The sequence below is a fragment of the Carettochelys insculpta genome, chromosome 2 (assembly GCF_033958435.1).
Source record: "Carettochelys insculpta isolate YL-2023 chromosome 2, ASM3395843v1, whole genome shotgun sequence".
NCBI classification, from domain to species: Eukaryota; Metazoa; Chordata; order Testudines; family Carettochelyidae; genus Carettochelys; species Carettochelys insculpta.
Genome location: NC_134138.1, coordinates 230,458,701 through 230,485,579, shown reverse-complemented (window position 1 = coordinate 230,485,579; position 26,879 = coordinate 230,458,701). Strand labels below are relative to the sequence as shown.

At 45.5% G+C, this 26,879-nt stretch overlaps 1 protein-coding gene across 2 annotated transcripts; it reads left to right on the top strand.

Moving 5' to 3' along the window:
• Positions 1-14,746: 14,746 nt before the first annotated feature.
• TAC1 (tachykinin precursor 1) lies at positions 14,747-25,334 on the top strand. 2 transcript variants are annotated; one of them, XM_074986214.1, is made up of 5 exons: positions 14,747-14,869; positions 15,975-16,071; positions 17,062-17,085; positions 19,899-19,952; positions 24,718-25,334. In XM_074986214.1, exons 1-5 carry the CDS (start codon positions 14,747-14,749, stop codon positions 24,765-24,767), a joined length of 348 nt encoding a protein of 115 aa, XP_074842315.1. In that variant the 3' UTR covers positions 24,768-25,334. The 2 variants fall into 2 exon arrangements, with proteins under 2 accessions (XP_074842315.1, XP_074842316.1); XM_074986215.1 differs by lacking the exon at positions 19,899-19,952.
• Positions 25,335-26,879: the final 1,545 nt, after the last annotated feature.

Below are 26,879 nucleotides of genomic sequence, written 5' to 3'. Positions count from 1 at the left end.
TTTTTGAGAAGTGGCAACCAAAACTTCACACAGTGTGACGTGTGACAAACTTTGGATGTAAGACAACCAGCAGAATATAGAGGCACATAGACCAGATGAGTGAAAAAGTGATGTATCTTCATTTGTGTACCCTAAATAAGATCAAATGGAGGTGCAGACCATTTTGTAGCTCCACAGAACACAGGCTGAACGCAACTATCCTAGACGTTCCATATTTTTTATCTGCTACATATCTGGAAGAGTTTGACTGGCTGGCTGGCCATGGTTTGTCTGTCTGCCTGTTTATTCAAGAACTACTCCTACACAGTAAAGCTAGGGCTACACTAGCCCTTGGCTTTTTGAAAGGGCTATGGTAATGAGCCACTTTGGCGGATGCTAATGAGGTGATGCCACGAATATGCAGCATCTCATTAGCATAATGGCAGCTGCATGTGTTTCAATAGTGCTGCTTTCAAAACACACACCGCCCGTATAGACAGGGGCCTTTCGAAAGGACTCCTAGTCTTCAAAAGCCTCTTCTTCCCATTTGGTTTTGTGAAGAAGGGGATTTCAAAGCCCAGGAAGTCCTTTCGAAAGGCCCCCATCTACACGGGTGGTGTGTGTTTTGAAAGAGGCACTTTCAAAGCGAGTGCGGCTGCTATTATGCTAATGAGGTTCTGCATATTCATGACAGTGCCTCATTAGCACCTGCCAAAGTGGCTCATTACCATGCCCCTTCTGAAAGGAGGGGGCTAATGTAGCCCCAGCCTAAGACCTAGGACCACCAAGTTTGATATACAGCTTCCTCTTATCATAACTTAAAGAAAGGAAGAGATTTGGTTGTGCCAGGACAATGGGATGTGCCTGGAATGGGATTGCTTCTCATAAAACCAAACAGAAAAGAGACAGAATCTCCAGGCAGGTAGAAGGGGCTGGCTGGGGACATGTCTGTGCTTCCGCATCTGGGACCGCCCCAGCCCTGAGACTCCCACCCCCAAGGGACCCTTTAGGGAGGCTGGAGGGAGCGGGGGTCTGCAGCTCTTCTTCCCTCGAGCTGTACAGGAGCATTTCTGGCTCTTCCCCTCTGGCAGGCAGCCCGGGGAGAGTGCAGTTTGCTGCGTTCCTCACTCCAGCTGGAGAACGCAGGGGGCAGATGAACCTGAACCTGCCCCAGCCAGCAATATGCCCCCCTCCCCCTGGCTGCACCTGCTAGAGCTGCAGCAGCCACACAGAGGATTTTCTCACCTGGGCCCAAGCTGTTGCAGTGAGAGAGGGCTGGGGTACTCCTCTCTCCCCAGGGCAGCCTGCAGACTGAACCCCACTTCCCAGCCCTCCTCCCCCAAGCAGTGATTTAAAAGAAGGATGGAGATAGGCATTTTATTTACAGTATGCTGATGACACCCAACTCTGTAACTCCATTTCAGCTGACATCACCAGCTTGCCTTTCCCAGGGTTGCTAAAATTTGGACCCCATACGAGGGCAAGCTGTTTGGAACTCAGTCTGGATCAGATGAAAATAACGCTGGTGGCAGGATCAGGCAACTGGAAAATATTATGAGGACTAAAGATCCCTGCCCAACTGGGGAAGTGTGCCCACCATGGGTGGCTCATGCTGAGAATCTCAGGGTTCTGTTGAATCTCCTGCTGCTGTTAGACGGCCACATAAATGGCAAGATCTTGGGTTTTTTTCCATCTGATCTGGCCAGGACCTCGAGAACACTTCTTTGGGATGCAGCCTTGTTACTGTGATATTCTTCCCCTCATCCTCCACCCTGTTAAACTTGTTCAGCTGAATTTATGTCCACTGCTTTTACAGGCACAAAATACAGCGACTCCCTGCCTCCCTAACTCTTTGCGTAAGCATGATTAGATCACACCATACTAGAATACTTTCTTTACAATATCGTTAACGATTTAGATATTGACATAGAAAGTACACTTATTAAGTTTACAGACGATACCAAGCTGGGACGGGTTGCAACTTCTTTGGAGGATAGGGTCATAATTCAAAAGGATCTGGATAAACTGGAGAAATGGGCTGAGGCAAACAGGATGAAGTTTAATAAGGACAAATGCAAAGTGCTCCACTTAGGAAGGAACAATCAGTGTCACACATACAGAATGGGAAAGGACTGCCTAGCAATGAGTACAGCAGAAAGGGATCTAGGGGTTATAGTGGACAACAAGCTAAATATGAGTCAACAGTGTGATGCTGTTGCAAAAAAAGCAAACATGATTCTAGGATGCATTAACAGGTGTGTTGTGAACAAGACATGAGAAGTCTTTCTCCCGCTCTACTCTGCGCTGGTTAGGCCTCAGCTGGAGTATTGTGTCCAGTTCTGGGCACCGCAGTTCAGGAAGGATGTGGAGAAATTGGAGAGGGTACAGAGGAGAGCAACGAGAATGATCAAAGGTCTAGAGAAAAAGACCTATGAAGAAAGGCTGAAAGAATTGGGCTTGTTTAGTTTGGAAAAGAGAAGATTGAGGGGGGACATGATAGCAGTTTTCAGGTAACTAAAAGGGTGTCATAAGGCAGAGGGAGGGAACTTGTTCTTCCTTGCCTCTGAGGATAAAATAAGAGGCAAGGGACTTAAATTGCAGCAGGGGAGGTTCAGGTTGGACTTTAGGAAAAAGTTCCTAACTGTCAGGGTGATCAAACACTGGAACGAATTGCCAAGGGAAGTGGTAGAATCTCCATCACTGGACATATTTAAGAAGAGGTTAGATAGATGGCTTTCAGGGATGGTCTAGAAAGTGCTTGGCCCTGCCATGAGGACAGGGGGCTGGACTCGATGGCCTCCCAAGGTCCCTTCCAGTCCTACTCTTCTATGATTCTATGATTCTATGACATGTACATTTATATTCACATGCACAGGTACTCCAGAACTATAAATCCTCATTGCAAGAATAATTTAAAATCTGATACATTCGCATTATACAATTTAAAAACTTAGGTTGTACAATAGTCCAGAAACCTGGCCACACTAACTAATAAAACCTGTCAGCTACCTGAGTTCTCCTAATTTACTCCATGTCTCGTAAGTGTAATGCAGATTGGATATATTTCACCAATAAATAATTTTAAGATGTCACACTCAATCACCATAGCACCACAATTCCCAATCTGTAATCAATCTCATTCTACTTTCTCGTTAGGTATATATCCATGAGAAAGTTAAGAGGTAATCAATCATGGCTTCTCTCACTTTTGAATAAACTGAGACATCTCCTGACGAGAACATTTCAAAGGATGTGCAAAGCTGAAAATCAGAAGTGAAGTCTGCACATGTATGGGTGTAAATATAGACTCAGACAGGTGAATTAAGATTTACTGGGGCCCTGAACACAAAGAATAGTAGGGCCCTCCATATTTACAACCCAGTGGCCATGCCCACCCATTTTGCAACACAGGCATAATACCCTTGGGCAGAAGCAGAACAGCAGCAGCATGGGGGCCAGTGGTGCCATCTTCTTCCTGATTGGGTGCTAAGGTGGGCCACAGCCCCCATGGCCACAGGGTGGCACCTCCTGCTTCTCCTCTTCCCTCTAAGGCCGTGTACGCTGGCTAGGCTGGAAACCAGAGCCAGGCCATAGTAAGAACAGCTCATGGAGCCCAGGCAGCTGTGGGGCTCTCCAAACCCTCCTGTCCTGAGTGGCATAACCCAGAGGGTGGGGTCAACTGGCCAAGAGCTGGTCCTGGGCCGCTCCTTATTCCCTACCCAATGGAGGTTGGGGGTTCGGAGCTCCTCAGAGCAGCGTGGGATCTCTGAGAAGCTCTTATCATGGCCTGATTCCAGCTGGCAGGAGGAGGAGAGAGGACCACAGTTCCAGTACTGGTGTCCCACCACTTCTACACAGATTCCCATTCTGAACTGGCCCCTCGGCACAGACCGTGGGACCACAGTGCCACCTTAACTCTCTCCAGCCTGGAATGTCTCTTGCAATTCCTTGCTAGTGACTAGCAGCAAACCCTTCAAGAGCTGCTATCACTCAGCACAGTTGCATGTGGATCTCCACACCCAGCTACTAGCTTGCATGAATGCTACCAGAGCCATTCATGGATCTCTCCAAGTCAGACACCAACCAGATACCACCCCCAGCTCCCAGCAGCCTACAACAGGAATATACTATCTAATTTATCAGTCGGTTCACCACTTCATCAATGGAAAGTGGATAGAAACCAGCCCCTTAGCACATTTACTTCATGCTACACACTGGCAAAAACAAACAATAAACCAATTTTATTGACTATAAAAGATGGAATGTAAGTGGTAATAAGTGATAGGCAAAAATCAGAGTAGTTAACAAAAGAAAAGAAAATAGAAACATGCAGTCTAAATTCTTAACCCTATTAGATTGTCCAACAACTACATAAGCTGTTTTTCTCACCCCACTGGACAGTGCAGTCCATAGTATACAGACTTTACCCATTAAAAAAGGCGGGGAAAGGGGAAAATCTGGGCTAGTCCCCTCAGTCAGCATCTTCAGTCTTCCCTGTATCCTGGTTGCTTGCAGCACAGACAGGTGAAGGAGAAGGTTTTATACCCTCAGTCCCATGTGCTTGGCGCATATAAATCCAGACATGTCTGATGGACATAGATGAGACAAGCATCAGACAGGTAGCCGTATTAGTCTGTAGCTTCAAGAACAACAAGAAGTCCTGGGGCACCTTATACACAAACAGATGTTTTGGAGCACAAGCTTTCATGGGCAAAGACCTGCTTCATCAGATGCATGAGTGGGGGAGTGGGTTTCAGAGGGGTATTTAAAGAGTGGGGTCCCAGTAAGAGGGACGGCCAGAGCTGACAAGGTCATTCAGCAAGGTGGAAATGGCCTAGTATCAACAGCACTAATCAAAAGAGGAAAAAACAAGTCACATCAGACAGGGGGATGTGAGCCTTTGTCAGCCTATTGGGGTGATATTAGCACTCAGAGCAGAGAAACTGCCTTTGTAAGCTGTGAGCCACTCCCAGTCTCTGTTTAATCCATGGTTAATGGAGTCAAATTTGCAAATAAATTGCAGCTCAGAGATTTCTCTCTCCATTTGATTTACGATTTTTTTTTTGTTTCAGAACTGTCACCCTTAAATCTGCCAGTGAGTGTCCATGGAGATTGAAGTGTTCCCCCAAAGGCTTCTGTACATTACCATTCCTGATGTCTGATTTATGTCCATTTATTCTTTTACAGAGAGACTGTCTCTCTGTAAAAAAAATTTCAAAAATCAAATGGAGAGAGAAATCTCTGAGCTGCAATTTATTTGCAAATTTGACTCCATCAACCATAGATTAAACAGAGACTGGGAATGGTTTACAGCTTACAAAGGCAGTTTCTCTGCTCTGGGTGCTAATATCTCCCCATTAGACTCTGATAATGGCTTACATCCCCCTGTCTGATCTGACTTGTTTTTTCCTCTTTTGATAAGTGCTGTTGATACTGGGCCATTGCTACCTTGCTGAATAGACCTTGTCAGCTCTGGCCCTCCCTCTTACTGGGACCCCACTCTTTAAAAACCCCTCTGAAACCACCCCCCCATGCATCTGATGAAGCGGGTCTTTGCCCATGAAACCTGATGCTCCAAAATATATTTTGGTCTATAAGGTGCCACAGGACTTCTTGTTGTTCTCGAAGATACAGACTAACATGGCTACCTCTCTGATACTATTCACATTAATGTAATGAATAGCTTTTTCCCTAATACCCCACATGCTTTATATGTGATATCACAATTACATAAAGATGAGGAATATGTGAGTCACCAGGTGCTCTCCCAAGATATAAAAGGCTATGTGGGCCAAGCTGGTCTGTGCATAAATTTACCAGTGTATAAAATATACATTATTAGTCTGAATTAGCAGGTATTGCTAACAGTTGGTACTCGTTGGTACTGGCAAAGTCCTTTGATGATGGAATGCAGGCTCTTCTGTTACAGCATGAGACTATTGCCTTTTTGTTGCAAACCAACACATCAGCATAGAATTCAAATAAATACTTCTCAAATACCCTTACAGAGAAATTATCATTTTAAACCCACCTGGAAAACAATGTGTAGTTTTTCAGACACAATTGCTTCACCATTTTCCATTTCAGCTGGGATTCATGCCATGACAAGCTTCTTTAATCCAGGTCCTAAATATGAGACTAGATAAATGCCTGATTAATGGTACTGAAGTTTTCTCCCCTTATGATAATTTGCATGAGAAATACTGAATATTTAGATGAATTTTTTGATCCCATTATCTCTTGATTTCCAAGCCAAAATTTCTGTATCTATTGTGTGGAATTATAGAGCCTAATATTGTAAGCTCACATGCTCATTTGCAAACAAATTAATAGTATAATGAAAAACTTGCTAATATCCTGTAGTTCTTTTTACTGTCTTGTATGATAATACCACTATGGATGGCTGGAGGCCAAATCCTGAAGTCCCTTGAATTGATACTGGCCAATGATGCAGGTATCTCAAATGTTAAGAACCTGATTATAGAATTGTGCTAAAAATTATAACTTTTCAAGAGAAGAAAATGTTTGATCGGCTGCTAAGTCAGAATTAAAACACTAAGAATCCACATGACTATCTTGGCCTCTGCGTAGTAACAAGTTTCAGAGGGGTAGCCGTGTTAGTCTGGATCTGTAGCAGCAACAAAGGGTCCTGTGGCACCTTATAGACTAACAGAAAAGTTTAGAGCATGAGCTTTCGTGAGTTAACTCACTTCTTCAGATGCTGGTCCTGGAAATCTGCAAGGCCAGGTATAAATAGGCCAGAGCAAGGCTGGGGATAACGAGGTTAGCTCAGTCAGGAAGGCTGAGTTGTATTGTCATCAGTGCCACGAAGCCTCCTGCTACAGGACAAGCCCAAGAGAGAAACCAACAGAACACCACTAGCCATCACCTACAGTCCTCAGCTAAAACCTCTACAGCGCATCATCAGGGATCTACAACCCATCCTGGACAATGATCCCACACTTTCACAGGCCTTGGGAGGCAGACCTATCATTGCTCACAGACAACCTGCCAACCTAAAACAAATCCTAACAAGCAACTATACACCACACCACAGTCACTCTATCTCAGGGACCCATCCATGCAACAAACCTCGTTGCCAGCTCTGCCCACATATACACACCAGCAACATCATTACAGGACCTAACCGGATCAGCCACACCATTGTGGGTTCATTCAGCTGCACATCTACCAATGTAATTTATGCCATCATGTGCCAGCAATGCCCCTCTGCCATATACATCGGACAAACTGGACAGTCTCTACGTAAAAGAATAAATGCACACAAATCAGACATCAGAAATGGCAATATACAAAAACCCATAGGAGAGCACTTCAATCTCCCAGGACACACAGTAGCAGATTTAAAAGTAGCTATCCTGCAGCAAAGAAATTTCAAGACCAGACGCCAAAGAGAAATTGCTGAGCTACAATTCATCTGCAAATTCAATACCCTCAGCTCAGGATTAAACAAAGACTGTGAATGGCTGGCTAAATACAAAAGCAGCTTCCCCTCTCTTGGAGTTCACACCTCCAGATCTACTGATGACAATACAACTCAGCCTTCCTGACTGAGCTAACCTCGTTATCCCAAGCCTTGCTCTGGCCTACTTATACCTGGCCTTGCAGATTTCCAGGACCAGCATCTGAAGAAGTTAACTCACGAAAGCTCATGCTCTAAACTTTTCTGTTAGTCTATAAGGTGCCACAGGACCCTTCGTTGCTGCGTAGTAACAGTAATGCTTTAGAAGTTTTAAGGCTTAGATTTCAAAGCTTTTGACAAAAGTAGGCAGGTTGTTTTCCCTTTCACAGATGAGCAACAGGAGAGCCAACGGCAGGGAGGGCGATCACACTGGCTACAACAGAAATAGTGTGGTGCCCTAGCATGGCTCATTTACAATAATGTCATGAGTTACTGACAGAGTTACATGTATGAGAGAGGTAGCTGTGTTAGTGTGTATTTTCAAAAACAACAAGAAGTCCTGTGGCACCTTATAGATTAACAGATATTTTGGAGCATAAGCTTTCATGGGCAAAGACCCATGTACATCTGATGAAGCGGGTCTTTGCCTGTGAAAGCTTATGCTCCAAAATATCTGTTAGTCTATAAGGTGCCACAGGACTTCTTGTTGTTTTTAGAGTTACATATAGAGTCATGTGTCCTCTGGCTCTTATTCTTGAGCCCTAGGCACAAAATTGAGCTGCATCCACGCATCATTTCATATCCCCCTCTTATATGAAAGATGTGCACCTTTGCAAGCAGCCCCACGTTTGCTGATTAGCCCTTTGATTGGCTTCTCTCTTCCTGAAACGTCCAGAGTGTCATTTTTGTGGCTGAGGTTCGAACGGGCAGGAAAACAGCAAGCAACTAGCTCATGGTATGGCTGGGAAATAAAAAGCGAGCCTGCCCTTTTAGTTAATGTTCACTCTCAGCCAGAACACAAGACAGGATAATGATAAAATGCTTGACATCACTGATAGATATCAGCCATGCTGACAGCTGCCGTGGGCCCCAGGGCAAGGTGGGAGGGGGGCCTGGCTCTGTACCCCAGAATGAGTAAGGCAAGGGTGGAAGGAGCAGGGGTTAGGGCTGTCAGCCCTGGTGCCCCACACGCCCACTCCCTGAGATGCACGTGTGTAGCCGTGACACAGCACTCGGTGGCAATTCAAATTGGCCCGGAGTTCCACCCCTGCTACCCCACTGCCAAAGTAGCCATGGCAGCAGCCAGAGTTTGGGCCCCTTTGAAACACTGGGCCTGGGGGCAACTTCCCGTGTTGCCTGCTCCCACCCCACATCCCCATCAGTGGGCTTGACACCTATAAAGAAAGGGATGGAGTATGTATGTTTTAATTTTATGGCCTCTCTCCCTTTAAAGGAAAATTGTTTTTCCTCTAGACCCGTGTTTCTTAAACTTTTTGAGACCACGCAACACTAAACAATCATATTTTTTGTGCAGAACACCTATGAAAAGGTTCCTCAAAAACAATTCATTGTCGGACCAAAAAAAAACCCCCAGCAACATATACTGCAAAACCAAACTCAAGTAATTTAATCAGATGTCATAGCAATGAAGAAGTAACATTGCCTCTGGTTTTAATAAAGGAAAACATGTCTTTGCTAGTTGCCACACCACCGCAGCGCCCCTGCGAGATGCTCAGGGAACACCAGTGTTCCACGGAAGGCAGTTTAAGAAATACTGCTCTTCTAGATCATCGGGCACACTCTGTGATTGTCACCATTTCGACAACAATGTAATACTGCAGGAATTCCAGCACTTGAGAGTGTTGGTTCATTGTGGCTAAAATAATTAAACGTGGGTGCCTAGAAGTGCTTTCAGTGAGAGCTGTGGGCAGTGTTTCCTGTAAGCTGAGCATCTGGGTGGTCGCCTAGGAGATGGGTTTGGTCCTGCTTAGAGCAGGGGGCTGGACTCGACGGTTTTAGGTCTCTTCCAGCTCTATTGTTCTATGATTCTATGAGAGCATCAGGTGCCAGCCAGCTGCTTAGCAGAGCACCCACCGCTGGCAGCAGGTCCACCCATAGAGAGGGACAACGGGGCAACTGTGTCAGGGCCTGGTGGATTTAAGGGGGCCTGGGACTACCACTGCCTGGATGCTTTTAAGTAGCATGGCTGCAGCAGCATGGTATGACTGGGGAGAGTTCGAATCCATGGAGCTGAGGGCGGCAGGGTGGGTAGGTTATAACCATGTGAGGAAGCAGGGAGAGGAGAGCCAGGCTGGTAAGAGAGGTAGGGATCAAGCTCTGGGGTAGAGCCAGGCACAGGACTGTAGGGAGCAAGGCTGAGTGGGGCCGAGGAACTGGGCTGAAAAGAACAGAGGGGTGGGGCAGAGGTAGGCAGGGAGAAAAGAGCTGAGCTGGGGGGCATACAACTGCTGGGGGGCAAAAGTGGAGGGGGCAGAAAGGAGGAGGAGCTGAGCACCGGACCCCTGGTGGGAGAGCTGTGCAGGATGACGGGATGGCAAAGATGGGTGGGAGAATGGGCTTGTGGCCAACCATGTGGTCCTCTGATTGGCACTCGGTGTTTCCTAGGTTGGGGGGGAGTGTGGCTCTGTCTGAGCGTGGACAGGGGCCCACTGATTTTACTCTCCTGGGGCCCAGGATTCCTGACAAAAGGCCTGGCTAGCAGCAAGTGTTTCTACTGGTGGTGCACATCCACACATGCCTCAGTGCACATAATAAAATTTAGTCCACTCATAAAACACTGGAGGGAACAGCAGCTGTGGGTAAATCAAGGTCTTTGCTGTGCTGCCTAAATACAGATGTAGGTGTCAAACTTGAGATATTCAAGTTAATATAAATTTACCCTGTATGTCCACAGGTGCCCAATGCCACACAGAAGGCTATCATGGGAAAATCAAAGCAACACAGGGAAACCAGTAAAGGTAGAATATTCAAAGCCCATGGGCAAAATGGGATGTTGCACGAAAGCACACCAAGGAAAAGCAACAGCTGAGTTCCCCCAGTGTTGCTCAACAATGCCATTTCCACCTCTGGGTCAATACAGGTGTAACAAGTATGAAGGGGACTCATGTTGTAATAGATCTTTATGGAAGAAAGGAGTCAGAAGCGTGATTATCACTTTGGGTGTGTCTACACTTGCAGTCTTCTTTCAAAAGAGGTATGCAAATGAGGTAAATCAAAATGCAAATGAGATATAAATTTGCATATTAGCACCTCATTTGCATGTTCTAATTTCAAAAGAGCTTCTTTCAAAAGAAGAAAGCCAGTGTAGACGCTGTTCTTTCAAAAGTAAACCCATCTTCGAAAGAATCCTTTTTCTCTTTACTTAATGGGAAGAAGGATTGTTTTGAAGATGGGGTTTACTTTCGAAAGAGCAGTGTCTACACTGGTTTTCTTCTTTCAAAAGAAGGTCTTTCAAAATTCAAATCTGCATGTCAAATATGGAAATGTGTACCTCATTTGCATTTTTGATTCACCTCATTTGCATACCTCTTTTGAAATAGGAATGCAAGTGTAGACACACCCCATGGCTGGGTCTACACGTGCCCCTTCCTTTCGAAAGGGGCATGTTAATGAGCGGGTTCAAAAGATGCTAATGAGGTGCTGCAATGAATATGCAGCACCTCATTAGCATAATGGCGGCCACAGCGATTCGAAAGTGCAGCTTTTCAAATCGAATGCTGCCCATGGAGACGGGACCTTCCAAAAGGACCCCCCCACTTTTTGAAAGCCCTTCTTCCTGTCTGTGATTGGAAGAAGGGCTTTTGAAAACTGGGGGGGCCCTTTCAGAAGGTTCCATCTCCACAGGCGGCACGCGATTTGAAAAGCCACACTTTCGAATCGCTGAGGCCGCCATTATGCTAATGAGGTGCTGCATATTCATTGCAGCACCTCATTAGCATTTTTCGAACCCGCTCATTAATATGCTCCTTTTGAAAGGAAGGGGCATGTGTAGATGCAGCCCATGGCTGTGTCTACACTAGCCCAAAACTTCAAAATGGCCATGCAAATGTCAAATTGGACCCCAGCAACTTTGAAACCCCCTTATTCCTATCTGCTGTTAGGAATAAGGGGATTTCGAAGTTGGTGGGGTCCTTTTGAAAAGGAGCCCCATCTGGACAAGCCGTGCAGCGGAGAGTCACGTCAATTTCGAAGTGCCGGGGCCACTGGCATTCTAATGAGGCGCTGAATATGTATTTCAGCGCTTCATTAGTAAACTTTGAAATGGCCATTTGCATGGCCATTTTGAAGTTTTGGGCTGGTGTAGACACAGCCCATGGCTACGTCTACACTAGCACACTACGTCGAAATAGCCTATTTCGATGTAAGAACATCGTATACACATCCTCCAGGGCTGGTACCATCGATGTTCAACATCGAAGTAGCGACGGAGAACATCGAAAGGAGCTGCCCCGGAAGGAAATGCGAAGCGTCCACACACACAAGTGCTCCCCATTGAAATAAGGGGCCAGCAAAGCCCCAAGCTGCTCCCTTAAAGGGCTCCTCCCGGACACATTCGCCCTGCACAGCACGAGATCCACAGAGCCGACAACCAGTTTCAGACCCCATGCACTCAGCATGGACCCCCAGCTGCAGCAGCAGCAGCAGCAGCGGCCAGAAACCCTGGGCTAAGGGCTGCAGCATGCGGCAACCATAGAGCCCCACAGGGGCTGGACAGAGCGTCTCTCAACCCCTCAGCTGATGGCCACCATGAAGGACCCTGCTATTTCGACATAGCAGGACGTGGATCATCTACACATGCCCTACTTCGACGTTGAATGTCGAAGTAGGGCAGTATTCCCATCTTCAGATAGGAATAGTGATTTCGACATCTCACCACCCAACCTTGATTTCAACATTGAAATAGCTCACGGCACGTGTTGATGTGACACATACTATTTCAACATTGTGCCAGCTACTTCAAAGTAGCTGGCCAGTGAAGATGCACCCCATATGTTTTACCTCTTTTTTACCAGTCTCATCGGAAAAAAGCAGTGTCTTTCACCTACCAACTCGATGGCATGCTGCAGGATTAACAATCTAGAAGCAAGTGACCATTCTGGGAAAGAGGCTTATCATTGCATGAGAAGGGCCATTTCAGTAACAGCATTGTGAAATGATGGAATCAGAAAACAAATGGTCACTTCTTGGAAAATTTCTTCCTTTGTACAAATATTAATAGTTACTGCCAAGCCTTGAATTGAGTGGCTTATCTAGCCTGCACTACTGTACGCTCTGACAAGATAGAAGATGGTGTATACCTAAAGTTAAATGAACATCATCATGCATTCTGTAACAAATAAGATAGATGGGGCATTTGAACCTCAAGGGAGGCCAACTGGTTAGCTGAGATGAATATTTATAAGTAACACAAAACTGTCGTGTGGAAAAGGATAACAATCCAAAGTCTCTGCTGTGGCAGACTGGCACCACTCCAGTAAAGTCATTTGCACTGTCAGAGAGTTTGACCCCAAATCTTTATCCTTCAGCTGCCTTAGATTAGGAGATTTGGTAGTGGGCTATAGCAATGTTTAGGGATAAATGTTCCTGAGTTTAATGTAATTATGTCTCAGAATTCATTTCTGGTTACAAGCTAAGCTGCTGTAAGCCAAACAAGACCATCCAAAGAAATAATATTGCAGGAAGTAAATATAGTTTAGCCGTAATGGTAAAATAATGTATTTCCATAATATGCACAAAAATAAGCAATGTTATAATTAAGCGGAAAGAAAGAGCGAGAGAGATGCAGTAAGAGCTCACAGCACAGCACATTTTTTTCTGTAGGGATTTATGTTTCTCATCCGTACTTTTATTGTTGCTATAATCATCTCTTACCATTAAATACACCCTGCACAGTAAAGTGCAAATTACTGTCAAAACCACCTCTTTTATAACCACAAAAAGAAAAGACGGAGAGGGGGAATCTGGCAAATGAAGAACTGTAGTTTATTGCACTGCTTTCACCTGTCAGTGGATCCTCCCATGGGCACCCCACAGTTGACTTCCTTTTTCAGAGGTTACATGCAAATCTATTATCATAGCTGTGTCCATTCAAGAAAGAGAAACAAACACTAGAGCAAATCTTTTTTTCAAGAGGTGTGTGATAGAAAAAAATGCTCTGGGGGTAGCCAAGGTGTGAGAGAGTATCTGAGCCAAATATCACTGAAGTCAATGGAAAGGTTCCCACTGAATTCACAGGGCTTTGCATCTGGCCCTTCAGGCAAACTCAACCTTCATTATTTCCTTCTCCAAAGTACCAGTGGAAAGAGAGCCTGCAACTGTATTGGCCGTTTGAGGACAATACAAGAACCCCCTGATAAATGAGTGCCACTGAGCTAGCCAAGCTGACAAGGATACAAGATTCATCTCTTTGACTTTGCAGGAGGTGATCAATAGGAAAATAACGTTCTGCAGCTGAGTCCCACGGCTTCCTAATGCACCGTGGCTTACAGTCAGGGCCGCCGAGACATGGGCGTTATTTTCAAGGGCTCAGAGTGATTCTTCTGGTCTCCTGCAGCAACACTTGGGGGTCCCTTCCGATCAAAGTCGGTGCACCTGCCCTGACGTCTGACATAGCATCGTGCAGTTGCCTTGAGTGCCTGAATGCGTCATTTCCTCTGCTCGGATGACTAATCTTTGGTGTCAGGGGACAGTGGATCAAACCTTAGCTCCGTGGGATGGCAGGAGTTGCGGGTTAGAGATGCGCAGCCTTCCCCTAACACTGCGTCACTGGCAACCCAGGAAGGTAGTTCATGCCTGACCCCCAGGGGCCCCTCCGAGGCACGGCTCCCTCGGGCAGGCAGAGGCAGGAAGGGGTACCCGGCGTAATTGACTATTGATCGCAAAGCACCGCGGGGCGGGGAGGGGCGGGGGGGTTGTCACGTGTGTCCCATAACTAGAAGGGAGTAATTAGGGTTAGGCAAACGAAGCTGGCTTGGCCCTCCCCATCACCAGGTATATAAGCCGGCGCGCTCTCGGGCGTGTCTTCAGATCCACTCGGCGAGAGCCGCGGAGCGCAGCGCAGCGCCCCTTCCCGCCGCAGTCAGTGCGCTCAGCCGCTTTAGCCCGTGAGTTCCTCTAGGCGGGCGTGTGTACGCGGCCCCTCGCTGGCTCCTCCGCGCTCATAACGCGCGATCCCTCTCGGGGCGGGCGGACGAGGAGTTGCAGGCAGTCCTCACGCCTTTCTTCTCTCTTACAGCAGCCAGTAGCGCCTGGCCGGAGAGCCACCCCCACCGGAGCCCAGCAGCCACTGCACTAGAGGGCCTGCGAGCAGGAGGAGAGGCCAAGATGAAACTCCTCGTCGCCTTCGCGGTGTTCTTCCTCGTTTCCGCGCAGGTGTTCGCAGAGGAAATCGGAGCCGACGATGATCTGAATTACTGGTCGGACTGGTCCGACAGCGACCAGCTCAAGGTGGGAGAGAACCTGGGGACGCAAACGCAAGGGGGTAGCGGGGCAGCTTTCTGCTGCGGGCGCCCGTCCGCTGAGACCCTCCGGCTCTTTGCCCGGGCAGGCAGCTTCAGCGGCTGCAGTGGGTGATTTATACACCCGATGGAGCCCCATGGCCCCAGCAGCCCGGTAGAGGCGAGGCAGACGACTTGCTGGGTAGCTGCTCACAGGCAGCCCCTTAATAGGCGGGACAAACGATTTACAAGAGGACCAGCGCGTCCTCCGCTGGACTAGCGCGGGCATCCTGCAGGGGAGACCAGGGGCGCACCGAGTAACCGCGGGGCGCGGTCCCGTTCCGCAGTCCCCTGCAAAGTTGGGTTGTGGTTATGCAGTTGTAAGGCGGGGAGCGGGCGGACCGGCCGCAGGGAGAGGGCGATGCGTGAGGGTGTGCCGGGAACTTGAGTCCCAGGACTTTCGGGCTCTGCAGCTCTTTGCCCACAGGCGCGCCAGCTGCTCCGCCTCGCCGGGGCCGCGGGAGGCTGGCTTGAAAAGAGCATGGCAGGTGCAAAACTCCGCCATTCCCGCGCCCTTTCCCGCCTCGCTCCAACGCCAGCCACACCCGGTGGGGGCGCCAGGGGACGGGGAAACTAATGCAAATCCCCGTCCCCCTGCAGGGCGTGGCCGGGGGGGGCGCCGCAGTCGGGGTCGCTAAACGCCGTGCTCTCCGCGTCCCCCACCAGTCTCCGTGACGCTGCGGGTACCTGTTGCTGGACGGCCGCGATGTTCGAGGGCTTCCCGCAAAGCGTGCGGCTTGCGGTCCCTGCAGGCGCGCGGCTGTTCCCGGGGAAGCTCGGGTGGGTGGGGGAGCGGGGGGGGGACTTTGGTAGCCGGGGGACGGGGCCCGGGCCTGGTCGGCCCTTCGTGCACAAACCAGTTTCCTCCACTTTACACTCGGATCGAAACTGCCCCGTCGTCGGGCTGCGTCTGGGTTGCAGTGGGTCTGCGGGCGCGGCGGCTGCAGCCCGGAGCGACGGGCGGAAGTTTGTCATGGGGCTGGCTGCTCTGCCGGGCGCTCTCCCCCTGCCGGAGGAGCCAAGGGAAAAGCTGACGCTGCCCCTCTCCGTTGCAGGAGGAGCTGCCCTTGCCCTTCGAACACTTCCTGCAGAGAATCGCCAGGAGACCCAGGCCCCAGCAGTTCTACGGGTTAATGGGCAAGCGCGATGCCGGTGAGATTGCATGCTCGCGCGGGGCTGGGGGAGCGGCTCGCACGCGTCTGAGCCCGGGGGTCCGTTTCGCGCCCGCCTTTTAAACTCCTTCCCGGCTCACAGTTCCCTCTTAGCGACTGGGGAGGCACGACTCTCCACTCGTGGAGAGTCTGTGAACGGGGCGGCTGCCTGGGTAGGACATCTCGTTCTGAAGCACAGGTAATGAGAGGGGAAAATGGGGATTGGTTTCGGATTTTTTCTGTCCGGACAATAAAGATGACAATCGCTCAGGGTAACCACACACACAAATGTAAAGCTGACCCTCAATACCTAAAGAGAAAGCACATGCAAAGCTATGGAAATGTCTTGGTTTTGCTCCTCAGAGTCCAATCAGAATAAATTATTTTGAGAACAAATTTGGCTGGCTTATTGTCAGGACCAACTCAGAGGTACATCTTTGCAGATCACTTTTCAGCATAAGTGTCCAGGTGTTTATAATATTTGATAATTTGTTTTAAAATATGAATTGAGTTCACTGCAGCCACTGGAAGTGTTTTCTGTTACATATAAAATTAATCTTTCACTGGGGGGAAAAATACAGTGGACACATCTTTATAGTAAATAATTCTTAAGTGCACACATTTTTATAAACATAATTAAGAAAATAATCAAATAGTAAGTTGAGAACAAATATATATGCCTTTAATTAAACTTATTATTGTCTTGCTTTCTAGTTGAAAAGGTTTACCAGATTAAAAACAGGGAGGGAGAGTAGCTATTTTAAATCTTAAAGAATGTTAAGCAGTTGTCTTTATTTACAGATTATATATTATTCATAAATACGTATCTCCATGATTGATATGGAAGTAAATTATCAAACTAATTCTTCAGGACTGGGAATATACAGATTACACAATAGAAACTATATTTTTCTTTACCTTCATAGAAATAACAGATTATGTTTATATTTCATCTCTATTAAAACTACTCTTTTGTTTTCTCTTGCTCTAGGATATGGCCAAATCTCTCATAAAAGTAAGTTGAAAATGATTTTTGTCTGAACACTTACCTAAAAATTATAAAATGAGAAACTGAATTTCCTATGTTTAAGGTTACTATTATGTCACCATAGCAAAGTGTTAGTGTTTGTTACTAAAGACTCTACGCAAGAGTGTAGGAGAAATGTTTTCTAGCTCTGGGTTTACCAAATAGTATAGCTAGAGATAGGCTTGAACATGGTGACCTACTCTGAACAGCCCCTCTTTGCCATCTTTACTCACTGTCATTGTGTCCCAAAGCCAAAATACATTAAGTTGGCAGAAGTGAGGGAATTGGAATTTCAAACACATGAAGTTTAATTCCAGATTCAAAATTTGCACTTGAGAAATATCAGGTCCTAAGTTGTATCTAACTGATGAATGTGATGTCATGTAAGCAAGGGCACCTGGCAACATGGATTAGTGGCAACATACATTATTATGGACTCCTTTATTCCTGTATGTCATCCAGGAAGAGTCATATCTCTTACACTGGTATTTCTCACTCACTCGCACACAGTCAGAAAATGACAGATTAAGGAATTTTATTGAGCGAATGTCTGCAACCAGTAACAGCCAAATTGCATAGAATAAGAGCTAGAGCGCATATGTCATCTGCAGTGCAGAGGTGTGTTACAGCAGTTAACAAGCACTGAACATGGCTAACAGCTACAGATCATAGCCTGCCTTGACCTGGATACACGTGATTTGTAGATTACACTTTTAGCCAATATAACTACATTTAATCTTAGCCACAAAGGCCAAGAAGCAAAGATGACAATTTAGATGAAATCCAAAAGCTTTACTTTAACCTCCAGCTGTCAAAGAGGTTAATAAGCATCCCAGAGTTCTATGCTAATAGCTAGACATTATCAATGGGTTTACATGTCTGAATGACAATTTTTTTAAAAGGCCTCATCCAAAATTTTAAGCCAGATAACCAGATGTAGCTGCTGGCTGAAGTCAACCTTATAGTCTTAAAATGTCTCCTCTGAACATCTGAGAAATTGACTTGTGAGATGAGTATTTATCCTGTATTGTGAACAGATATTAACCAAGGGAAACTCTTTCCAAAGAAGAACTTACACATTTGTTCACATCTGAATACCTGTAGTAAAAGATAAGTAGACCCTTTTCAAAATGTTGTTCTCATTACTTGAAATCAGGCTAGCTACACTACATGTGCAGCATACTTGATGGGCTAAATCCTGCAACTCTTAACAACTCAGTCAATGCTTCCAGGATCACAGATGGAATAAGAACTGCAAAATGTGGCCTTGTGAGAAGTTAAAAATCCTGATATGTGACCAGGCTGTGGAGTATTAATACACGTTGGCAGTAACAGAGAGGTAGCCGTGTTAATCTGTAGTCCAACAAAACAAAACAGCAGAAATGTAGCACTATAGGACAAAAAAAGCAATAAAAACTGTCAAATCAAACACACAGGAAGGGGATTGAGTTGTCATCACCTATAGCCCCCAGCTCAAACCCCAGCAATACATCATTGAAGAACCTACAACCTATTCTGGATCGTGATGCTATATACTCCAGAAGGCCCTGGGTGACAGGCCTATCCTTTCCTACAGACAGCCTCCTAACCTAAAAGATTCTCACTTGCAATCATAGGCTACACCACAGTAATATGGATCCTGGAACTTTTCCTTGCATCAAACCCCACTGCCAACTTAGCCCACACTTATTCTGGGGACACCATCACTGGACCTAACCATGTTAGTTACAAGATCAAAGGCACATTCTTGTGCGCTTCTAGCAACATTATATATGCCATTATGCACCAACAATGCCTGCCAGTAAGTACATTGAACAGACTGGACAAAAGCTTCGTCAGAGAATAAATGGACATAGAGCAGACATCAGGAAACTCAATGCACGAAAGCCGGTCAGTGAACACGTCAGTGGAGTGGACCATTTGGTTAAAGACCTGAGAACTTGTGTCTGGGAGCAGAAAGAATTTAAACTGATTAGAGTGAGAAATATGAGTTGGAATTCATATTCAATTCAACATTAACACATGGTATGAACAGAGACATCAATTACCTCATGCATTACAAGGACTGCTTCCCTTCCTTTGATTCTTGTAATTATCTCAGACAGGACAATTAACATCCCCCTCTACGTATTTGATTTCAGTTTTTATTGCTATATGTTTTTAGTCCTCTGTACTTATAAATGCCAGTCTGTATTGGAAATGAGATTGATCTGATGAAGTGGGTCTGTCCCACGAAAGCTCATTGCCAAATAAATCATTTGGTTAGTCTTTAAAGTGCTACATATTGGTAGGTACTTAGCACTTACTCCTGTGTAGTGCTTTGACTGTCCAGTATGACAAAGGACTCGATTATCTAGCCCATAGAGAGTCCTTTGCTCTATAGAAAAATAGGAGGAAACATTTCTGCAAAAGAACTAATTCATAGGACAGATGAATCCAACAGTTCCAAATTATAGAATGAAAAGTCTATGAAGTTATGGGGCCTGATCTACTGCATATATTGAAATCAGTGGAAGTTTTATCATTGATTAAACTGATGCCAAAATTGGGGTCAATCTTTTCTGTCTGCTTAGTCACAATGAAGAGGCTCTTACTGGCTTGATGGAGCTTGGATCTGACCCTATGAGAGGCGGGGGTGATGATTCTCTGTTTTACTAATGCTTCAAGTGGTATCAACTTGAATAAGTAGGAAGAATATTTGTGGAGTCTACCTCTTCCTTGTATTCCTCATGAAAACACATTACCTCAGAAAAACTGCATATTGAAAATGTATTAAAACACCCCCAAATATATTTTTTCAGGGCATAAAACAGACTCCTTTGTTGGACTTATGGGCAAAAGATCTTTAAATTCTGGTATGTATAAACAATGGCTAAGACTAAAACTACAACCTCTTAATTCTACTACCTTTTTCATTCTCTACCAATAAACCAAAGAAGACTCATAACAAGAGTCTTAACAGATGATATTTTATGACAAAGTTGTTTAATAACAATATTTTAATCAGTCATTTCAGTGCTTATGAAAGTGATTGAGGATGGGCAATCGCTTCAGCCAGGCACAGTGCAGGGGATGCTGTATAAATTTCCCTAAAGAATTCTGCTTATGCGCCTCATCAGTCCTGACCTGTAGCATCCACGTTATTCTAGTTCTCCGCTTCTTCAGATCAGAAACAGAAAACCACATTAAATTTTGGTGACGTGGAAGTCTTCAAAGAATGAAAGTGTCAAATTCATTTAACGAGTGGGCTTGGACATAGATCACCTCAAGTAAAAGGCGTACTACTCCTGCATCAGCAAACTTTTGGAAATTTAAAGGGAAACTGATTTTATCATGTATGCTCCTGATGGCGATCATAAAGTCCTCCCATCAAAAGTGGCCCTATCTTGCCAAAAGGCATCAAGGTTTTCTGTGTTAAGCACCCCCAACCAACTTTTTTGTAAATGTTTAATTGTATTTCAAATAACTCAAACAAATTAAGCAGCACTTTAAACTACTAACAGAGAGAGAGCCATGTTAGTCCATATTCTATCAAACCAAAAAGACAGTCCAGTAGCACTTTAAAGACTAACAAAATAATTTAGGTGGTGAGCTTTTGTGGGACAGACCTGGCTCATTATATGGACCTTTTTTTTCCCCCCACATACTTCGCTGTATCTGACTCTTGACTTTCCTGCTTCCTGCCACCCCTAAGCTGTTTTGATTTGCCCACCTTGATTACACTTTTTTTGATTTGTTTACCTTTAACAATTTTTGGTTCTCTGTGCCTTTAAATATTGAGTCTTTTCTGGTGTGGCTATGGTCTGAGGAAGTGGGTCTGTCCCATGAAAGCTCACCACCTAATAAGTTATTTTGTTAGTCTTTAAAGTGCTACTGGACTTCCTTTTTGTTTTTATTTAAACTACTAAAGTATTGCAGACAACTGCTTACCGTTACTTTCCCTCCCTTTTTCCCCAATCTTCCCTGTCTCTGTGAATATCACAGATGGATAACTCCACTCTTCCATTAGCTGTAAATTCTTATCCATAGACTGTCACCTAACCAAAAAAGGTTTTTAAAGTGATCTAATGTCTCTTTAAAGTTACTGAACTAGTTCTTACCGTTTTATTTAAATGGATTATCAGAGTTAAATTGCTACATGACATTTATATTACTCAGGTGCATAGTTTACAATATTTTCTCTAATGACAGTTGTCAGTGATTTTTATTTTTTACTACTCTGTAGTCAGAGAAGTAATATAGGTCTGTATATCCTAATTAGTTTTGCAAATTGCCCTGCATCTGGAGCAATTTAGTATAATTCTGTTGGTGAGGGTAACAGCTATTAAATGTACATATATTTGTAAACACACATTTACCACTATAACAGTGAATGACATCAAATTATAAATCAGGTTCAGCGTGCCCTGGGATTAAATGTACCTATTTTACATATAATTCTGGGGTGCAATGAGTATAAAATGCTCTTCTTTGATTGCCCTAATTACTTTTAAATTTGCTGGTAACAAAGCTGTGCTCTGTTAGGGTTTCTAATAGTAATATGCTAGCCTAGTAGGTAAACTAGTTTCTTAGACTTTAGCATTTGTACTCCTCTAGTCAGGACAGGGTGGAAGAGAAATAGTATAGGTTTGATTCTGTTCTTGAAAAGTATGCAACAGCCACAATTTCAACATTGTTCTTTTTGCTGTATAAGTAGAAAATGGGTTCCTCAGGCAGATATTCTTTTAGCAGTAATATGACATACTGAAAGTGTGCTAGGTTTCTCCCCTCCTTAATATAATTTCTCCAAAAAAAAAAAAGTGAGCCCTGGCATTAGGAGAATCTTTTGGATGGAAACTATGCCAATGTTCCTTCTGGTGTATGGAAATGGAAATTAGAGGTCCCATGGCTCTATAATCCTGGTAATTTAGCTAACATTTCCTGTTTCAGCAATGCTGGTTCCGATATGTAATGCCTTGATCTGCCATGAGTTCATGCAAGCAAGAAGCTTGCACTAACTCAAAGCCTCACTGAAACCAACAGTCTGCAAATAGCCATAGTAATGAAATAACTGCAAATGCAGGGCTGATCAGTACTGAGAGGGGCTGCTGGAATTAGTGGTGTGACCATATTCTCTGACTTGAAGTTTTGTTCAGTGGTTTCCAGCAGCCCACTATAAAAACTGTTACAATACTGCTACTGTAGATAATTTGTATATAGTCTGGAATATAATAGTAATACCTGATACTTTTTGCTAAAGTAAGTAGTATTTTAGGGGTTAGTCAGACACAGACTGAAAACTGTCTTTTAATTTTGATCCTTGCTTGGTTTTTCTTTGTATGGTGCAAGTTGTAATTCAATCCCCTGCAAGAGCTGCACCACTGACTCACTCAAAATTAGTTGAGTATTTGCATGTAAAATTTATGCACCTGCCTGTTTTACAGAGCAGGGCCAGGAATATTGCTGATGTCAGAAGACAGGGCTAATTTTCCCCCATGATTTATGACCCCAGCCTTCTGCCTTGGTGGCAGAGCTATACATGGTATTATCATTAAAAAGTGATTCCATAAAAACAGACTTTGGAAGGGGCAGAGTTTGGTTGTAGTGGCTCCCTAAAAGCTTCCTCTAGAACAGCGCTTCTCAAACTTATTTGATTGGGCTCCCATCTTTGTGCCTTCAGGCATACATACACACTGCCACCCAGTTCTGGTGGCAGAACAGGGTAGCACCTGCTGGCTGAGCACCTACCTCTGAAAGCCATATCACTTATCACAGCAGACATAGTGCCCCAGTGTCACTTATTTCTGAGCTAGGTTGGGAGTGGGGAAAGAGGAGAGCCCAAGCAGCAGGCCTCTGAGTGTGAGCCGCCTCCCATGGAGGGACTGCAGAGCAAGAAGGAGAGCCCAGGGCTGTCCTGAGGAGGGAGCAGGGCTTGGGGTAGCCCTTCCACCTATATACACACACCCACTGCTCCAGGCACAGGCCGGGGGAACCCTCTTGCAGTGCAAAAGCCCAACCTCTTCTCCAGTCCCACCTCTGCTCTGCACACCCCGTGCCCTCCCCCAAGCAACACTGCCAGGTGGATCATGGGGCCTGGTGCTACAGCAGCAGGGGTCACCTCTGCTATTCATCACATGGGTGGCAGGAGCTGGAGCAGTACCCTTTCCTGCAGCCCTACCAGCCTACTGTGTCCTGCTTCTCTGTGGTTGTGGAAAGCGGAGCTTCCTGGTGCTGGGGCACCCTGCTCACTGCTGCTGCAGAGAAGTGTGATGCAGCAGGCCGGGAGGGCAGCACAGTAGAGTGGATCAGGCTGCTGAACTCCTGCTGTCCATGTGGTGGGCAACCCCTGCTACCATGGTGCCAGGTCCACTATAAACCCCCAGTCCTCCTGTCCATAGAACAGTTGGGGCAGCTGCTGTGGAGCCCCTAAAAGCATGGGGTTGGCGCAGCCACCCTGCTTGAGGCTATGGACGGGAGAGCTCTGGGAAAGCCTAAGCAGCAGACATCTGTCTGTCTCTTTTAACCCTGCCTCCCATGTACTCTTGGTCCTTTTCAAGTCACAGCTACTCTTAAAAATTCGTACACAGAGCTCACACACCTCCCTGGGGAAGCTCATCTCAGAGCTGGAGAACTTCTGCTCTAGAACAGAGGCAGAGCGCACAACTGAGAATTCCCACCTTCTGTGGGGCACTATGTGAAGAAATTGATACCACTGGCAAAGCAGGAAAGGAATCCTAAAGGACTCTGGTTTGTGCTTTTGTTTAATAAAAAAAAAATGCAAAAGGCCAAAGCAGGATGCTCTACATCCAGGCAGTGCTCCTGTTGTGGAAGGGGAGACCAGTCACCTCCACAGTAGTTTCTACCTCTCAAAGAGTTTGATATCTGTGAGGCAGTAGTGCATTGGGGCGGAGACCTCTCTGAGGAGAAAGAACAGTGTTCTGTCAACTAGCCTTCTGGAGAGTAGCAGGGAGAGGTGAACCTGGGCCACTTCACATTTTCCACATGCTGTAGTGAGAAGGTCCTCCTTAGAGAGGCATCCTGGGGTGGCTGGGGTCAGTAGAGTTCCTCATAACTAGACACTGTTAAGAACCATCCAGTAAGGAATCAGGGTTGGCCATCCAGCATACAAAGCTAGTGCAGAAGCTCAAGTCCTCCATGCAGGTATATATGATCTATTACTGATCCCAAGAGATCATCAGTGAGTTGTCGGGGGAGCCTCATACTCAATCCCTAATCTGGAAGTGACCTATCCTGTCTTGCTCCTCAACCTGGCTGAGATTGAAATTACTGGGGATCTAGCATGTACACAGAGCTACCAGGAGCAAACTGCATCAAGGAAATAAAGTACATGGGGCCAATCTTGAAATTCATATTGAAATCAGTGGGAGCTGAGAGCAGTGACAATCTGTTAGCATCGTGCCCTTTATGTAGTGCTCAGAAATGAATGGCAAATACAATTCCCGAATAAGCTTATTAGTCTTTTAGGTGCCATAGGACTGCTTGTTATTTGTGAAGCTACAGACTAACACGGCTACCCCTTTGACACAATGAAATGTGGCTGGTGATACATAAAATTTGTTATGTTTTATGCGAGTCCGAATGCTTGTTAAATTTATACAACACTTTACACCACTTTTTCAGGGTCCTCTGAAAAGAACACAGCACAGAATTATGAACGGAGGCGTAAATAAGACATTCCTGTGTATTTATTATATTTCATTTGTTTAAATGGCCAACGCAGTGTAATATAAATTATCCACTGTAAGGAATAATTATTTATTTAATAATTGTTGGGTTTTTGAGTTGTAAATTCAATAAAATGATTATTTTTCATAGTGTGGCAGCGATACATGTTGTGTAAGTGTGTTGTAGTTCTAAAACGAAGACTCCCTATGGAACGGAAATCAGTGACATTTCACAAAAAGCACATTATTTGATATGGCCTGTAAAGATATGTTCACCAGTTAACAAAAAAAGGAAATAAATGTCTTTTGTTAACTTAAAGCAATCTTATCAGCTTCACTACCCGTGCAGAGCAGAACTGATGTACAGGCTAGTGCCTCAATTTGTTTTCATGCTTTAAAATGTACTGTAATTTTCATATCAAAAATATATTTGTATCATTGCAGCATGTTTTGTGACTGGGTGTGTGTATATATATATATTTAAACAAAAGAGGTTTGACTATGAATCCAAAGTCTTCAGTTCATGATCTGGAATTTTATGATAGTAACGTTTTAAATAAACAATACTTTGGGAATTTTGCAACATACCTTCCTTGGGTAGAGTGACTGAATTATTTCAAACCCAGAATAATCTCAAATAAGATGCAAATAGAGGAAAAGACAGTGGCATCTGAGAGCAGAAGAAAGCCCATTGTAATTTATAGTACGGGTTGAACCTCTCTAGTCCAGCACCCTTGGACCTGAATGGTGCCAAATGAAAGAATTTGCCAGACCACGTCAGATCTAATGGCATAGCTAGAGTTGCGTATCTGGGATCGACTTTATTCCCTAGTGTAGACCAGGCCTTGCTGTTCTGTTCTGTTATTTAATCCTAAATGTCCACTGCTATTGTTTAGTATTGTTATCAACATTTCCACTGCTTAGTGGGCTCTTAGAAGACATTTAGGATTAAATAACAGCACAGAACTCTGAGGCCTGGTCTACACTAGGGAACAAAGTCAATCCCAGATATACAATTCTAGCTATGCCATTAGCATAGCTAGAATCGACATATTGAGATTGACTTTGTTCCCCAGGGAAGACTGGGGCTCTTCAGGCTTGCACCAAAGTCCCTTACTCCATGCAATAGCGTGGAGTACCAGGGTAGACGGCCAAACCCAAAGAGATTGATTTTGCCGTGGCAAGATCAATCTCTAGAAGATCAATTGCAGCGCATCAAACTCCCCATAAGTATAGATGTATCCTGAGGACCAGTACTTGTGGCCGTAAACAAACTTTATGGGACCCTGGGAAACTTGGTCACATCCATAAGTGGCCATCAGGCTACCTAAACTCATGCCGGATTATGGATATTGCCAGAGGAGAGAGTGCTGGGTTGAGAGGTTCAACATGTACTTCATAGTAGTAGGTATCCTTCAGTCGGCATAGACTATGGATCACGCCCTTTATAGTTTCAATTGAGGACTTCATTTACAGCGTTTACTGTGACTATGAAGACCCACACGAGAGTGACAGTCCTTACTGCATCTCTTGCAGATGTGGTGGGTGTCTGGCAAGTCCTTAGTGTGCTTTCTGTGTGCTCGCTTCTCCTCTGCTAGCTGTCTGATCCTCATCTCGCCCTTCTGAAGGCCCTTGTGTAACCCCTGCCTCCATCTGCTGCGGTCGTCTGCTAGTTCTTCCCAGTTGTCCAGCTCGATGTCTACCTCTCTGAGGTCTCTCTTGCAGACATCTTTGTAGCGCAACTGGGGGCGTCCAGGAGGTCTTTTGCCAGAGGCTAGCTCACCATACAGGATGTCTTTTGGGATCCTTCCATCATTCATCCTGTGGACGTGGCCAAGCCAGCGGAGCTGACGCGGCCTGAGGAGGGTGTGCATGGTTGGGACTCCAGCTTGCTCGAGGATGGCGATGTTGGTCACTCTGTCCTTCCATGATATTCCAAGGATGCGCCTGAGGCAGCACAAGTGGAAAACGTTCAGCCTCTTTTCCTGGCGGGCATACAGGGTCCAAGTCTCGCTGCCATAAAGGAGGGTGCTGAGGATGCAGGCTCTGTAGACTTGCATTTTGGTGTGAGTGTACAGCTTGTTATTCCACACTCTCTTGCTGAGTCTGGACAGAGTT